The sequence below is a fragment of the Mirounga leonina genome, unplaced genomic scaffold (assembly GCF_011800145.1).
Source record: "Mirounga leonina isolate KUSES-001 unplaced genomic scaffold, KU_Mleo_1.0 Mir_118, whole genome shotgun sequence".
NCBI classification, from domain to species: domain Eukaryota; kingdom Metazoa; phylum Chordata; class Mammalia; order Carnivora; family Phocidae; genus Mirounga; species Mirounga leonina.
The window spans coordinates 594,918-611,014 of NW_023270277.1; the positions used below are offsets into that span (position 1 = coordinate 594,918).

The following is a 16,097-nucleotide window of genomic DNA, read 5'->3' on the forward strand; positions in this document are numbered from 1 at the left end:
CTGGTTTGGCTGGATGGCCCACCTGGATCAAAATATCTCAAAATCACAGTGAGAAGCCCCCACACCTGGGCAGCTGGGGTCATTCCCGCCCCCACACCTGAGTGGCAGTAAACACGGTCCCGCCGGCCGCCCGGCATCCCTGGCAAGGACGTCTGCCCTCCGTCCTCTTCGCTGGACAAGGTGGTGCTGGCTGAGCCTGCACAGAGGAACAGCGCAGGGCAATGTGGGCACGTTGGGGCGTGTGCTTCTGTGTGTGCACGTGCACGTGTGTCCTCCAGTGTGTGCGCATGTGTGCTCCTGTGTGCACATGGAAGGTGTGTTGGAGGGGCACTGCGGGCCGGCAGGCAGCCCACATGGGCAGGGAGAGCAGACACTGGCCAGGCACCGCCCTGCCGCCCACAGCTCTGCGCACCGGATCTCTGAGACCAGTGCGGCCTCGAGCCGCCGGCGGCGTCTGCTGTATCCAGAAAGGACTCAGGAAGGAAGTGCAGCCGCAGGGTCACTCTGCTCTGACCTTTGCTCTTGAAGGTGTCTCTAAAGCGTTCATTCCGCATGGTCAGGAGCGCTGGGTTAACATTTGTCAATCCTGAGTGAGGGTCCTGGTCCTGCAGCCTCTGAAGTATTGTGAGCAGGGGGTCCTCTTCCTTGGGACGGAGCTAGGTTGTGGGGGGCGCTGCAGTGCCCTGGGAGCTCAGGGTCACTTGCGGTTAGCGCCCATGTTCTCTTCATTGTTTGCTGGCTTTATGCCGAACTGGAGCACGAAGGTCTCCTGACTTTATCTCTGTTTTTCACGTGAAACATTGAAGAAGCAGCTGTGGTGACCAGAATTTTTTTTTTTTTTTTTTTAGATTTTTATTTATTTATTTGACAGAGAGACACAGCCAGAGAAGGAACACAAGCAGGGGGAGTGGGAGAGAGAGAGCAGGCTTCCCGCCGAGCAGGGAGCCCGATGCAGGGCTCGATCCCAGGACCCCGGGATCACAACCTGAGCCGAAGGCAGACGCTTAAGGCCTGAGCCACCCAGGCGCCCCGGTTACCAGAATTTTAAGTGAAAGGTGCTTTTGGCTGTAATTTACTTAAAATCATGTTTATTTGGGGCTGGTTTCCCCAGCAGCCATGTTGGAGGACAACCTGCTCCTGAGTGTGCCCCCAGCTGTGGCTGGCCGGGGTCACAGCCGTCCCCCACAGGCTGGCAGCCAGGTCCCAGTCCAGGCAGCTCTGGGACATCTGCAGTGTCGGGTCCCAGCCCTCGGTGGGGACCCCTGTCCCCCACTAACACACTACCCACTCTGCTTTCCAGTTCTGGCTCGCTGAGGATTACTGGCTGCACGCGGACTTCGGCCTGGGGCCTCACGGCCTTGAGGACACGCAGCCCTACTGCTTCAGTGTCCTGGTCGGCCACGGCCAGAGTCGCCTGTTCAGCGTGGAGCTGGGGAGTGAGCTGGCTGTGTGGGAGAGGTCTTTCCAAAGAGCTACTTCCATGGAAGTTCAGAGAAGCGGGGTAAGCGACTCCCAGCTTTTGAGGGGAAACCTATGTGGATGCCTCACCTTGCAGTTCAGTGCTCAGGCATTTGTTCCAGAAAGAAATGAATCTTTTAAAGTCGAGTGTGCTCCCCTGGGTCACCAGGTCCAAGCGAGTGTGTTTGGCTGCTGACGGGGTCACAATGGGGAGGAGTGAGGGGGTTTTGCATCTCTACATGTAATGTGCGGGGAGAGCCACTTGCTTCCCTCTGTGGGGCTCAAGGGACAGCACACCCACGTTCCTGTTTAGCGAGGCTCCGACAGACTGTTCTCTGCAGACAGCGCGTGAGTAATCCGCTGTGAAGAAACCCGGATGATGGTCACGTTACGGCACGCAGTGGCCCTTCCTGTGTGTCTTAGTGATCCAGAGGAGAATACAGACTGGGCCTTCTCAGCACAGCAGGTGAATCACTCACACACTTGGATATGTGTCGATGGAAAGCGTCAGGAAGAAGGTATTTCAATCCTTACCATCATGAACCATCATGAACCCCTTCACGGGGAGGCCACCCTATGAACCAGAGGCAAGAAATCAGTGACGTGATGCATCAGGGAGGGGACTTAGCCACCCGACAGCGCTGGGCTCATCCGGCCTCGCGTCCGTAACCCTAAGGCTGTGAGCTCAGCCGCGGAAGACCGCCCCCTCCCTCAGACACGTGTGTTTGGAGTGGGAAGATCCTGGTTGCCATCTGCTCTCCTGGTTGGTGCACTGGCCGCCACAGGCCCGGGGGCCTCCCTGTGAGGGTCTAAGCATCACCGCCACCCGTGGGTCCACGTGGTGAGGTCACACTCAGATGTTTTGTGGAGACCAACGTCACAGTTTCTTCTGCGACCCTCCTCTTGAGTGGAGCAGGGCATCCTGGAATTCGGTTCTGAAGCTCACGGACCTGCTTGCTGCAGGAGGATGTGGGAGGGTCCTGAGGCACCAAACACCGACTCCCTGATCTCGGGGACCTGCTCGGACTCGTAGCAGCTGTGAGCAGCTCAGACCCCCTGAACACAGCTGAAGTCTCAGAGCGCGAGTGACAGCCCCTGTTGGCCCAGGTGAACTTTACGTTCTTACCTCAGGCGAGCATCACTCCACGGCGTCCACGGCGTCCACGGCTGTGCTGCAGGCAGGGGGCCATCTGAGCCCCTGGGGGAGACACCCTCCAGGAGACACACCATGATGTTCCGCAGTAGAGGGAGGCTGCAGGACCCACTCATCCCATGCCTGTCATAACACAGTGAGGGTCCCAACCATCCTGGGTGGATTCCATTCTCTCTTCTCCCTTCCTTGTGTCCAGAGCAAGGGGTCTGGGCTCGGGGACACCGTGCTTTCATAGCCGGAAATCCCTCCAGAGGAAGTGGCTTCTCCCTTTGCAGAGTCCTTGGTACTTGGGGCAAGTAGGAAGAAGGGAGAAGGCCAGGGGGCAGTCTGTAGAAGAGAGGACGTGAAGTCTGGATTAGGACATGGCGGGCAGTGTGCCTGGCAAGCTCTGGGGGAGGCATTTTCAGTTATCCAGGATCAAGACAACGAGGATCTCTTCGTGGGTAGTGGGGGCAAGGATGAGTGTGGTTGTGACGGTGACCATCCGGTGATGTGAATAATGGGCCAGATTGTGCCATGGGTGCTCCTGGAGAGAGTGGGATCACCTTGTGCAGGAGGGAAAGGTCTCCCAAGGCCTCCCAAGTCTGAGAATCCTCATACCCACTTGAGCCTTTCCAAGACACAATCCCACGGGGTTTCCTCGCCCCCAGGTGCTGACGTCCAGCGCTAGAGCCTCGGTTTTCTGGACTCGGAGGTGGGAAGGAAGGAGGATATCCTCTGGAAGGTGGTGGATCAAGTCTTGGCCTGACCTGTTTCTCCCTCCGTGAACGTGGGCAAAATAGCTCTCCAAACACCTTTACTTAATCTGTAAATTAAGGACTCGAGTATGCACACCAGAGCCATTATGGAAACTGTTAATTTGAATGTGTGCCCTGTGCCAAGCTGTGTGCTGTTTGTACGCACTGTTAATCTTTTAAAGTGCATCTAAGATGTGATACTGTTTTCTTTTTCCTTTCACTGATGAGAAGACTCCGTTTGCAAGGACTGAGTGGCCCCTCCAAGGTCACTCGGAGATGAGCCACGTGACCAGTGACCAGCCCCACCCCGTCTCTATGCCGAAGCGTGTTCTCCCCTGCAACACGCTGCCTCCAGCGCAGAGGAGGGGGGCGTGTGCGAGAGGCGGCCCAGGGCAGGCGGGCTTCTCGACTGGTCAGTGCTGCCACCCCCGTCCTGTGTCTGCCTGATTCAGCAGCTTCTCTCCTGTGTTCAGACTTTGATTTGACGCCAGCCCGGATCCCAGCTTTAAAGCTCGACAAGGTTTACATGTTTATCATTTGGACGACATTGGTTGCCTTCTCTGTGTTCAGCAGGCTGCAGGCCGACGGTTTCCTGCATTAATCTCCTTATTCGTGCTTCTCCGTAAGGATTTCTGAAAGAGAGGTCTGGATTTACACTCAGGGCACGTTTCTCCCCAGTAGTTTCTCAGTGCACCTTATCTGGGCTCAGTGCTGTAGAAGCTGGGTGCTTGCCTCCCACCCAGCTCTAGCTCAATGACATTCTTAAACTATAATATTTTAAGTCATACTTATATTACAAATCTCCTGCAGGCATCTGAAATCCAGGTGTCCTACACATGCACAACTGAATGGCGAACTTCCCTGGTTGGGGCGTCTGGGGGGCTCAGGCGGTTAAGCATCTAACTCTTGGTTTGGGCTCAGGTCTTGATCTCAGGGGTGTGAGATTGAGCCCTGAGTCGGGCTCCACACTCAGCGGAGTCTGCTTGGGATCCTCTCTCTCTCTCTCTCCCGCTGCACCCCCTCCACCACTCGCGCTCTTGTTCTCTCTCTTTCAAAGATAACAGAAGAACTTCCCTGGCTGTGTGTGTTGTACCACCCCCCGGGCTCAGGTGCAAGGGTGGGTGTCATGCTGTACATTCTTCAGATGGTTTTACCCGGACGTCAGCACCGTTTTTTCTTTCTTACTAAAATGTACTCATCATGTGCGCATAATGCTTTGTAATGTGCAAAATGTTGTACATTTTATCCACATCAATCCGTCTAATTTTTTTTTACTTATCCCAGCAATATCTTCTTAGAATTTAAGAAAAACAGAAAATCTCTTTCCTCATCACAACATGCGGTATCAAGTCTCTGCATCTGGCCGGTTGCCTGTGGCCACAGTGGCGGGAATCCCCTGCCTTGCACTACGATGCACTGGGACTGTAACTGTCCTGATAACAGGGCTTCCCGCAGATGCACCAGCTCTTCCCATTTCCACCCCACTGAGCTTGGAGTTTCAGGTGTTTGCTTAGAACGCCTCCCCTCCTGGTTGTAGATGCAGCGGCCTTCTGTTCACCTTCCCTGGAGGAGGGCGCTTCTCCCCCAGCAGTGGGATGACCGTAGCGTCCCCCCTTGGGTCTGATTTTGCCAGATTAGGTCATGAACCCAGTGGATTAACATGCTTGTCAGGGAATGCTGTCTGCTGACCAGTGTCCACTCTGGGGCCAGGGGTGCGGTTAGCCTCCCTCCAGGGTAGAAGAGGGGTGGACACCTTAAGCTCAGTTAGAGGAAGCTATTACCAGCCGGCCACAGGGGGTTGGTGGCTGGCTTATTTCAAGATGACTCAGCCATTCTCGCTGGTGCCGTATAAGAAATGAAGTGACATCTACGTAGGCAGCCCAAGTCGCAGGAGTGTGACCCATCCGTGGAGGTTTACCTCAGTCACGACTCCCTGTATTCCAGACATCATGTCCTTCCAACAGGAGATTTTCCGATTCCAGCCGCGTTTAGGGGTCACTTGTCCTGTGCTGTCACCTGCAGGTGGGGCAACGTGTGAGCACCACCCGCCCACTGTGCGCTGGGGACTGTCACCACGCGGGGGCCGCGCAAGGTTAGCTCCTCCAGATAGAACTCGCGCAGCCGGGAGGAAATGCACTTTGCAAGGAGTTAAAGTCTCTCTTCCAGCCAAGCTGTCTTCAGACCTCAGGTGCACCCAGCCCGCGAAGCAGAGAGACTTTCCCAAGTCGGGGTGAGTGAGAGCATGTGGGTTTGGGGCTCCCTCTCGTCTATCCTGTGCAAGGCACCTGCGTCCAGAGCTGAGTCAGAAACAGAAGCCACAGAGAAAGAAGGCCAGGATGTTCTGACCCCCAGAGCTGTTTAAAAGTAGGATGGACCGTTCTGGGGAGTAGTGAGTGCCCTGTCATCAGAGGCATCCAAACAGAGTCTTGCTTCTCAGGGACTTTGCAGAGAGGAAAATGCTGCCCGCAGGCTGGACTACACAACCTCTAATATGAGAGCAGATTGCCTAGGATATTGGCAACGAGCGTGTCCATAAAACATTACAAGCACAAGGAAATGTGCTGAGAAACGTGACCCACCTGAGTGGGCTGGCGAAGCAGGGAGCCAAACTTAAGGAATTGCTCGCATATTTACTTATCAAGTCAGCAAGCTCCTCGTTTGAGGGTTTTGAAATGGCAACAGGCATACGGAGCATGGGTCTGCCATTCGGACGAAGAGCCACGTGCCGCGGGAAGGAAGCGCTGTGGAGGATTCTGCGGAGGACTGGAGGACAGGCCTGCAGCCGCCGCTTCTCTCAGCACCGCCTCCTGGGGGGCGTCACGATGCCTGATGGTGTCCGTGGCCCCTCACGCGCCGTCCTGTCTTCTGTGGGCGTCTGCCCGTGCGCCCCACGCCCGCCCACGCTGAAGGGAGCCCCTCTGGGCGGGCATCTGCGCACGCACCCTGCCGCAGGGCCTTTGTCCGTGGGCTTTGCTCCCCTCCACACATGTGCAGGCTGGTTCCCCATACCTCTCCACGCACTGACCTAGCAAACCAGGAGCCAGATCAGAGCTGCTGACCTGAGGGGGCATGCGGGGTTTTCCGGGATCAGGGCTGAGACCAGAGCCAGCAGCTCCTACGGCTTGGTTCCAGCATTTCTCCGTTGACCGCACGGCCTGTCGTACACACTTTCATAGTAATGGCCCCTACGGCCCCGTTCAGACGGGTGATTCAGGGCAGTCTTGTAATTCGGCCTGCGTTCCAGAGGTCATTATTATGTGTGGTGATTTTATGATAAGAAACACGAAATCAGGGAGCGTGTGCTCTTGGCCTCTGCCTGGGTGTCGCTCAGGACACAGGTGGGAAGTTGATTCTGATGGCGGTTAGCGGCTGGGGCTCAGCTGGGGCCCCCATGCCACCCCAGGAGCTGCATGAGTGGGCACTCAAGAGGGCAAGCCTGTGCACGTTCATGAATGTTTCTCTCTGGATTCACACTGTTAACCAGAATTTTTTTCTGTCACGTGACCCCGAACCATTTTTGCTTTATTATCCTCTCTGCACAGATAAAAAGCATTTGGACAATCATAAACATTTTAGTTTTTTGGAGATGGGAATGAATTGCTGCAGATATTTTCTGGAATACTTCAAATCACAGCAAAGACAGACCTAAGGGGACAGTAGTGGGTCCAGGAACCTAGTTTTCCAGGGAAATACTGGGAGCTTATGGGTCCCCTAGTCACAGCCTTCGTCCGAGAGCACCCACGCCCGTTTACACCCAACGAGCTGCCCTCCCTGCACTCCCTGCAGCCCCACTTGGCGGGCCAGTGGAGGAGACTGGCCTCTGCCAGCAGGAGGTGAGGTCCCAGAGCCCCTGGGGTTGGCACAGGGTCCAGCAGTGCCGAGGCCTGGAGGCGGCCCTGGAAGTATTTTGGTCCCAGGTCCCCGAGTCAGTCCCCAGCATTTCCTTTCCCATTCCCTCATCCACGCAGACTACGCCGTGCTGTGGTCAGCTTGGTGTTTTAACCCCCGTCTTCTCGGTAAGCTGAGGCTCGAGAGCACGGCCAGTGACGGGGACAAGTGAACTGGGTGTGTGGCCAGAGGGTGATCTGTTCAGGCAGACCAGGTGTGTAGCACCTAGCTCATCTGCCCTCGAAAGTGCTCCAGAGAGCATGAGAGCAGGTGCTCCCACCTGTCCACTTCCTCCCCTGGAGCCAGCATAGTTCTTACAAACGAACACGTGAAAGGTAAGATCGTGACTCTCAAGAAAATGTAAAACGAACATGTGCTCAAAGATTTTATTTAACTTAACTCCTCCATTAATGAGGGAAGTCAGAGGTGGTTTGAGCAGTCCAAAGAGCCCTTGAGAAGAAAGTCCCCGAGCATAGGCACTGCATCCAGGATGCTTCTGGATGCCATTGCTGGGTAGACAGAACACGCACTTGATGACCTCCAGCAGCCTCGTGGACCGACCTTGGAGCTTGTTTGTTCCACCAGACAGCAGCTTCCATCTCTAGCAGACGAAGATAACCAAGTTAACTTCCACCTCTGTGGAGCTGAGCATGGCCCCGTCCGTGGAAAACCGGGTCAGGACTGCCCCTGCGGACCTGGTCACCTCCACAGAGTACCTTGAGTTTCAGAAAAGGTCTCTGATCATTTCTCCTTTTTGCTCCCAAAGAATCTCCAAAGACCGTTTGTTCTCCCTTGTTCTCCTGCCTGTCCTGAGGGGAGACGTTAGGAGAGGCCGGAGCACTGACAGATCTGGGGCCAGCGTGGGGCGCTCTGCAGCCCTAAGTCCCAGAGTACTGAGCCACCGCCGAAGCCAGAGGACTAACCTCTTCTGATAAACCTGAAACCAGCAACAGGCGGCCTAAACCGAAGTAAGCAAAGGAAATAAATCAGAGGAAAAATCAGTGAACTAGAAAACCCAAGAAAAACAGAGAAAATCAGTGAACTAAAATAAGATTCTATAAAATAAAAATGAATGAAGGTCTTGTCAGACTGATAAGAGAGACACAACTTACAGCATTAAGAACAAGGTAATATCACTACCAGTTACACGGATACTTAGGAAGACAGTAGGGGAACATTATATACACAACTTCTAAAAATTGGCACTAAATCTGACAGCCTGGACGAGGGGGACAAACGCCTTGTGAGACACAAACCACCAGAGCTCCCTCAAGGGGAGATAAGTAACCCAAAGAGCACTATGTGGTTTAAGAACTGAATTTTTGCTTAAATCCCTCCCCATGGAGGACATTCCAGTCCCAAATAGAGTCATTGGTGAACTGTACTAAACAGTAAAAAAAAATAATAATTCCACACAAACTAACCCAGAAAACTGGGAGTGGGGGGCAATGTTTTCAGGCATCCAAGAGGCCAGCGTCCCCCGATACCAGTATTAGACAAGGACACGGGAAACAAAAATGCACTTACAGACCGTTGTCCTTTATATTTATGTACATAAATACTCTAAACACAATTTTACTTGATAAAATCCAATAACTTCTATAAGAGGAAGAATATATCAAGTAAAAATTATCCTAGGAAAATACAGTTGGTCTTATAATCAATCAATTTAATCTATCAGGCTAACAATTTAAAAGAAAGAAATCATGTCATCATTTCAATAGACCCAAGAAAATATGTGACAAAATCCAGGATCATACCAGCAAAGTAGGTGTGGAAGAAATTTTCCCTAACCTGATAAAAAGGCATTCATCATTTACAAAATTGCCCACAGGTAACATCCGACTTAATGGCGAAAGACTGAACACTTTTCCCCCAAGACTGAGCATAAGGCAAAGATTGCCCTCTCATCACTTTGGCTAACACTTGACTAAAGGCTGTAGCCAGGGCCACCAGTCAAGAAGAAGTAATAAGAGACATCCAGATTGGAAAGGAAAAAATAAAACCATCTTTATCCACAGATTTCATGATGTTCTCAACAGAAACTCAGATGGAATCTGCAAGAAAAGTCAGTTCAGCTACAGGAAAAGGTTGCAAGATAGAAGATCAATATAGAAAAATCAATTCCTCTTCCTGATACAAGGAACAATTAAAAATATTTATAACAGCATCAAAAACATGAGATAATTTGGATAAACCTGAAAAGATGCAAAAGACTTGTAACAGAAAACTACAAAACATTGCTTGAGGGAGCGTAAAGGAAAGCTGGGTAGGTGGAGAGCCGGACTTTGTTCACGGGCCCGAAGACATAATAGTGTCACTGTCTACTGTCATTGATCTCTACATCAGATGCCAGTAACATCCTAGCAGGCTTCTATGTGGAAATGGACAGGATGATCTTCAAATTCATATTAGAAATGCAAAGGACTCAGTATCTCCTAAATAACTTCGGAAAAGAAGAACAAAATTGAATGACCGACAGCACCTATTTCAAAAATGATGGAAAATGTGGAGTAGTCATGACCGTGTGCTGTTGGCATAAAGACGGACAAGGAGGTTTTAAGGGGCAGAATCCAGAAGTAGATCTACACATACATAGACAATGTTGTTTGACAGACATGGATGATAATTCAGTGGGGAATGAATAGTCTCTGGAACGGGTCATGCTGGAATAATCGGATATTTATGCCAAAAAATGGGCTTCATACCTCACACCACCTACAAATGTTAACTCAAAATGGGTCATAGAAGTATAAATGCAAAACTATAAAAATTCAAGAAGAAAATATTAGGTAAAGTCTTTATGACCTTTAATGATGCAAAAATTTCTCAGATACAAAAACCAAACCACAATCTATATAAAAAGATACTTAAGGCAATTTGGACACTTCATCCAAATAAAAAACCTGCTCTTATTTGCAAGACAACTGTTAAGAAACATGAAAATGATGCCAAAGTGTGGGAGGAAAATATTGGCAAGGCATACATCTCATAAAGGGCCTGTATCTATAATGTGTAAAGAGATCTCAAAGCTCAATAAGAAAAACCACCAAGCCAACACAAAAATTGGGCAAAATTTTTTAATAAACTTCATGAGAGAAGGTATATAGACAGGAAATGAGCCCATGATAATACCCTCAGGATCATTAGTAGGGAAGTGCAAACTGAAACAGTGAACCACCCAGCACGCCTCTTAGCACGACGAAAATTTCAAAGACCAGCGGTAGGTACCGCATGTAGGTGCGAATGTGGAGGAATGGGCACGGGGGCACGCCCCTGGCACGGGCGGTCTGGCAAGTCCTGGCGTTGAAAAGCACCCGCCATAAGACGCGACCATTCCACTCCTCGCCTTGTTGTGCACAAAAGCCTTCGTACCCGCTAATACCCAAATCCCAAAACAACCCAACCGTCCATCAGCCTGGGACTGATGAAATATTTGGTATGTCAGCACAGTGGGATGCCCTCCGTCGGGGAGGAGAATGAGCAGCGTGGAAGACACTCAGCGTGACGGTCTGAGAGTACATTCTGTGTGATTCACGCAGCAAACGTGTTCGTTCTGATGAGGTCCGGTTTTGGGATTTCTTCTTTTATGGCTGTGTTTTTGGTGTCGGTGCCAAGATCTCGAGAGTTCGTTCCAGGTCCGGGAGGTCCTGTCCTGTGCCGTCTTCTGAAAGCTGATGCAGGAGCGCCAGCCGGATGGAAGGTGGGTCCGCCCCGTCTGTGAACCCCGTGCACACTCGGCTCCACGGTGAGCGAGCCTGCACCGGAAAACAAGGAAAGGAAGGGCTGCTGATGCTCCCGTCCGCTGTGGCAGGACTTTCTTCGAGGCGGGTCCGGCTGTGAGGTGGGAAAGGGCAAGGCTGGGGCTGTCCTCAGAGAAGGAAGCGCAGAGCAGATCGGGCTGGACAGTGTCTGGCCCCCCACACGACCACCCAGTCAGAAACGGGGTGAAATGGTTTCCAATCAGTAACACTCCCTCTGACACTTTGTGACATGAATTTGATTTACAGATGACATTATTAAAAACCATGATGATTTCACTCATCAAATGTCATTAATCAGCACATTTTTGAGAAAACCTAGAGATGTCCCTTTTAGTTCCAGCCAAATCTGGAATTACTTTCAGGTGTGTAAATTTCAAAACGTCGCCTGCCCTTCACCCACTTAACCTCATATTGGGGCAACTGGGCACCATAATCAGGCATTCTGCCTTCCTTACCACAGGACTCCGGGGCCCCACATGGCCCCCAACCCCAGGGCCCCCGTTTGATCTCGTTTTAGATGTTCTCATTTGTCACCCCCAAGAGCATCACTCCTCTCTTGTTGCTTCCTCTTCTTCCTGGTCGGGCGCCCAGAAAACAAGGCCAGACGGATAAGGATGCCGTCAAATAAGAGCAGACAACACCAAGGAAGGATTTAAGAGCCTTTCCATAAACGTGACCTACACACGGGCTGCTGTCGTTTTTCCGAAGCCTATTTGCTTCTCTCAGTTTCTGGCTGTGGTTGCGTTATTCCTGTCACCAGGTGAGGCTCTTCCGTTCCCTCCATCTGTGGAGCGTCCCCCACGTGCCACACACTCTCCCGGATGTCCTCAGCCGGGGGACTGAGACGCAGGAAGGCGCTCTCCCCCGCCCCCCGGCCGGTCCCAACTTCCCTCCCACCTGGCTGGTAGCTGCAGTGCAGGGTTTCAGAGGTGCTGTTCGCTGGGCATCCCAGGGAACGTGACATTACGAAGGCGTTCTCGCTAGCCCTAAGTGGTGTGTGTGCACGCACACGAGAGAGATGTGCTGCCTTCTTAATACGTTTTGCATTTGTAGGAGACTGAGAAGTAACCTTGAATAAGTCATGTAACTTTCTTAATTATTGGTTTCCTTCTTCCTAACATGATTACCATTTTCTTTTGGAACGGTGTTACGAAGTCTAATTAATTGATGTTTGTAAAGCACTTGACATTGAAATATGCACAACATAATTTCCTTAAGTGCTTAAATTAATCTTCCAGATACATTTTTAAGAAATCCCAAGCTTGAGTTATTAAAAACAAAACACTAACATCAGTGAGAGTTTTGGAACACCATGTGGAATACTACAAATATGCTTTATCATTTCTCCTGGAAAAAGTAAACCCAGAGGACCTAAGAGACAATCAAGTGAAATATTAAATAACACCTGGATTAGAATAGATTTATGGGATCATTAAAAGATAATTATTGGTTCATTACCAGAAGCACCAGTTTAATTAAACAATTAAGTTTCAGATTGTTTTTTTTTAAAGATTTTTATTTATTTATTCATGAGAGACAGAGAGAGAGAGAGGCAGAGGGAGAAGCAGGCTCCCAAGGAGCAGAGAGCCCGATGCGGGACTCGATCCCAGGACCCTGGGATCATGACCTGAGCCGAAGGCAGACGCTCAACAATCTGAGCCACCCAGGCGCCCCGGATTGTTTTCATTACTCCCAGGAAGCTTATTGCAATTCCAATTCACCTGGTGGTTTTGCAGCCAGATTTCAGTGAAAACCATCAATTACTCTTTAAACGTTTTTCTTTCCTTAAATGTACAGCATTCCCACAAATGACCCGGAGGGGTCTGGCCTCTGGTGGGAAGCCCTCCATGCCTCCTGTCGAGCATCTTTCCACCTCTCCTTACAAGAAGCCCCAGGGTGGTCACATGGGACTCATGCCACTTTCAAGCCTCATCTGAATTCATGTTAAAATTGAGTTTTTCCTTTAAATTGTAATTCATTTGGTTGAACAACCTTTGTGCTAGACTCACGAATGACCTCACAGTTGACCTTGATACATTCATGTACAGACTTTCTAGAAGGATCTAACTGATCATTACTCTAATACTAACATTTCGTTTCTTAGGCTTATTTCTGTTACACAAACTCTGCAAGTGTGATGCGTATCATTTTGTGTCTTCAAACCCAGATACGCGCGAGTAACTGCTCTGAGCTCCTGGGGTGTGCATGGACACACACACGCCCGTGAGGGCTGGAGGGAAGGGTGCGGAGCCTGACCTCCAGCGTCTGTGAGCACTTTCTGTCCAGCCGTGCTCGCCCCTAACCAAGGGTCACGTCCCTGAGCCTGGCAGATGCTGATGCGTCCCGGGCCCGTGAGTGCACCAGAGCGCCCAGCCAGCGCCACCTCCCAGTCGGGCAGAGTAACTTGGCAGATGCCAGCGTCCATCTACACCGATGGCCACTTGGATTTCTCGGCTTGAGCTGCTGTGGGAGCTTCCCGGGGTACCGCTCCTGAGAAACGGTTTGGGAAAGGCAGGTGTGAAATGGAGCAGAACACATCTGTTCAAGGACAAATTCGAGAAAACAGTTTATTTTCAGCCGACCTTGGGAGAGGAGAAGGTAGTGAATTTGCTGAAAGTCACAGAAACATTGGATGCGACGTGTCCAGTCAAATGCAGTGAAACACCTGGAGTGTCCGTATCAGCTCTGTGCTCCTGCAGAGATGGAGCCTTTCAGCCTTAGTGGGGTGACCAGCCCACGGCCCTGTGGGGTCTCTCGGGGCAAAGATCCAGCTGCTGACACAGCAACTCTCTCTGGAGGCCCAGGGACATCCGCCTCCAGCGCAGGGACCAGCATGTGCTGGGGCTCCGTCCTCAGAGCCCGCCGCCCCCGGCCCTGACCCCGTCCCCAGAGCCGGCTCCTCCCTGGCCGGGACCCTGTCCTCAGAGCCCACCATCCCCCCAGCCCGGACCCTGTTCTCAGAGCCCGCCACCTCCCAACCTCAGAGCCGGCCTCCCTCTCTGGTGCCCTTCCTCCGAGGCACGGCGCTCAGACCAGGCGGGAAGAAGCCCTCCACTTCCAGGACTCACGCAGCTTGATGAGGGCGATCCAGGATCATCTTGCATCGCTGGGTCCTTCCTTCATCCCATCTACAACGTCCCTTCTGCCACCTAAGGAAATTTGTTCACCGGTGCTGGGGGCCTTCACCCCCCACCACAGTGTCCGTCCCATGTCCGTGTGTCTCACCGTCCTCATATCAGTATGCGTGTCTGTGTTTGATGGCAACCAGCCGTGCGTGTGTGTGCCATACGCTGTCTGCACGTGGACAGTGAGGGTCTGGGGAATGGAAGCAGGGACGGGGATGCACCTGCTGCATGTCTCAGGGGATATGGGGACAAGGAGAGGTGGCATCCGGGTAAGCGTGCTGACGCCGGCCATGGCCTCCAGTACCTCAGCGGGAGACAACGCGAAACAGCCGGCGAGCCCCCGGGGCTGCAGGTGACCAGAGCTCAATGAGGATGCTGAGCGGGGAGACGGTGTGGGCGGCCACAGAATCCTGTTGACAAGGATGGACCGGGTCTGGTGACACCTCATCTCTGCGTTGTTTAAAAATAAGTTCTTTTTCCAATTGCTTTTTAGGCTTTTTCCTGAAATTTACAAATTTTTTTTTAAATATTTTATTTATTTATTTGCGAGAGAGAGAATGAGAGACAGAGAGCACGAGAGGGAGGAGGGTCAGAGGGAGAAGCAGACTCCCCGCTGAGCAGGGAGCCCGATGCGGGACTCGATCCCGGGACTCCAGGATCACGACCTGAGCCGAAGGCAGTCGCTTAACCAACTGAGCCACCCAGGCGTCCCGAAATTTACAAATTTTTATAAAATATTTTTAAATATTTTATACCTTTTTTTAAGAGATGATGAAAACCTATATTTTAATGGAACATACTTCCCTTTGGGGCAGCATGCTTGTTTGTGAGTAATAATAATAGTAAGAATGACAACAGACAGAAGGCACAGTCCCAGGTGTGGGAGTCTGCGTCCTGTGCTGGGAAGATGGTGAATTTCCCTTTAACGTCAGGAGGACCAGTGTTGGAATCGTCCCCGGACTGGCCATGACCTTGGGGAATTGGCCCAGAATCTCTGAGGCCCAGTGTTCCCACCTGAAAAGGAAAGATGAAATCAGCCGATTCCCAGTGCTCTTCTTTGGGTGGAGTCCCAGGTGTTCCTGATCCATGTCAGGCACCCCGCTGATCACCGTAGCACGTGCACAGGGAGTGTGTGAGGGGGTCGCTGTGTGCGTCACAGGAACTCAGAATCCCCATACACCTGTTCTGCTGGCCCCCGTGGCTGCCAGGAAGGGTAAGGCGTGTTCCTGGGTCCAAGTGTCCTGCATGGTCACACCTCAGAATGGAGTGCTGGCAATGCTGACCCAGGGCCCGGGGGGCCCAGCTGGGTGACAGGCAGCCTCTGGAGAGAGATGGGAAGTTACCAGGCCTGCCCATCATCGGCCGCACTCCCGCCCCCCGCAGGACTGTTACTACTCTCCCTCAGGCGTGTAGTACGGGAACGGGCCTTTGTGGCTCAGCGCGTGGCTACTGTTCTCTAAAGAAAAACATTTTCCAAACTCTAAAAATCTGACCTATTAACTTCTGGCCTGTTTTGGACTACCCATTCCCAAATGACCAGAAATACATTAAGTATTAAAATAGATGCGCTTATCAATGGATACCAGACTCATCCGTTGGACTTCATAGGACTACAGGAAATGCTGACCTTCCCATAGACCTTTTTGAGACATGAGAAGGGAGCATGTCATTCTCTTTTCCAAAGAGAACATATACAAACACAGATGGTTTCCCAGGAACCTCCGAGGTATGTGCACCTGTAACAAACACATTTCCATTAGTTACTGGCGTGGCATCATTGCTACGTGTACTGGTGTGACATTGTTGCTGCAGGTACAGGGGTAGCATCATTGCTGTGGGTACCAGTGTAGGGTCATTACTACAGGTATGGGTGTAGCATCATTACTATGAGTACCAGCATAGCATCATTGCTACGGGTATGGGTGTAGGATCGTTACTACAGGTACAGATGTGGCATCGTTACTATGGGTAC

General features: G+C 51.6%; 1 protein-coding gene across 1 annotated transcript in view; it reads left to right on the forward strand.

The window, feature by feature from the left end:
- Positions 1-16,097, forward strand: part of LOC118007321 (gamma-2-syntrophin-like) — a 219,473-nt gene that overhangs the window by 178,971 nt on the left and 24,405 nt on the right. The window contains exon 15 of the mRNA XM_035000341.1: positions 1,301-1,501. Coding sequence (XP_034856232.1) covers positions 1,301-1,501 — 201 coding nt within the window. The remainder of the gene's footprint in view (positions 1-1,300; positions 1,502-16,097) is intronic.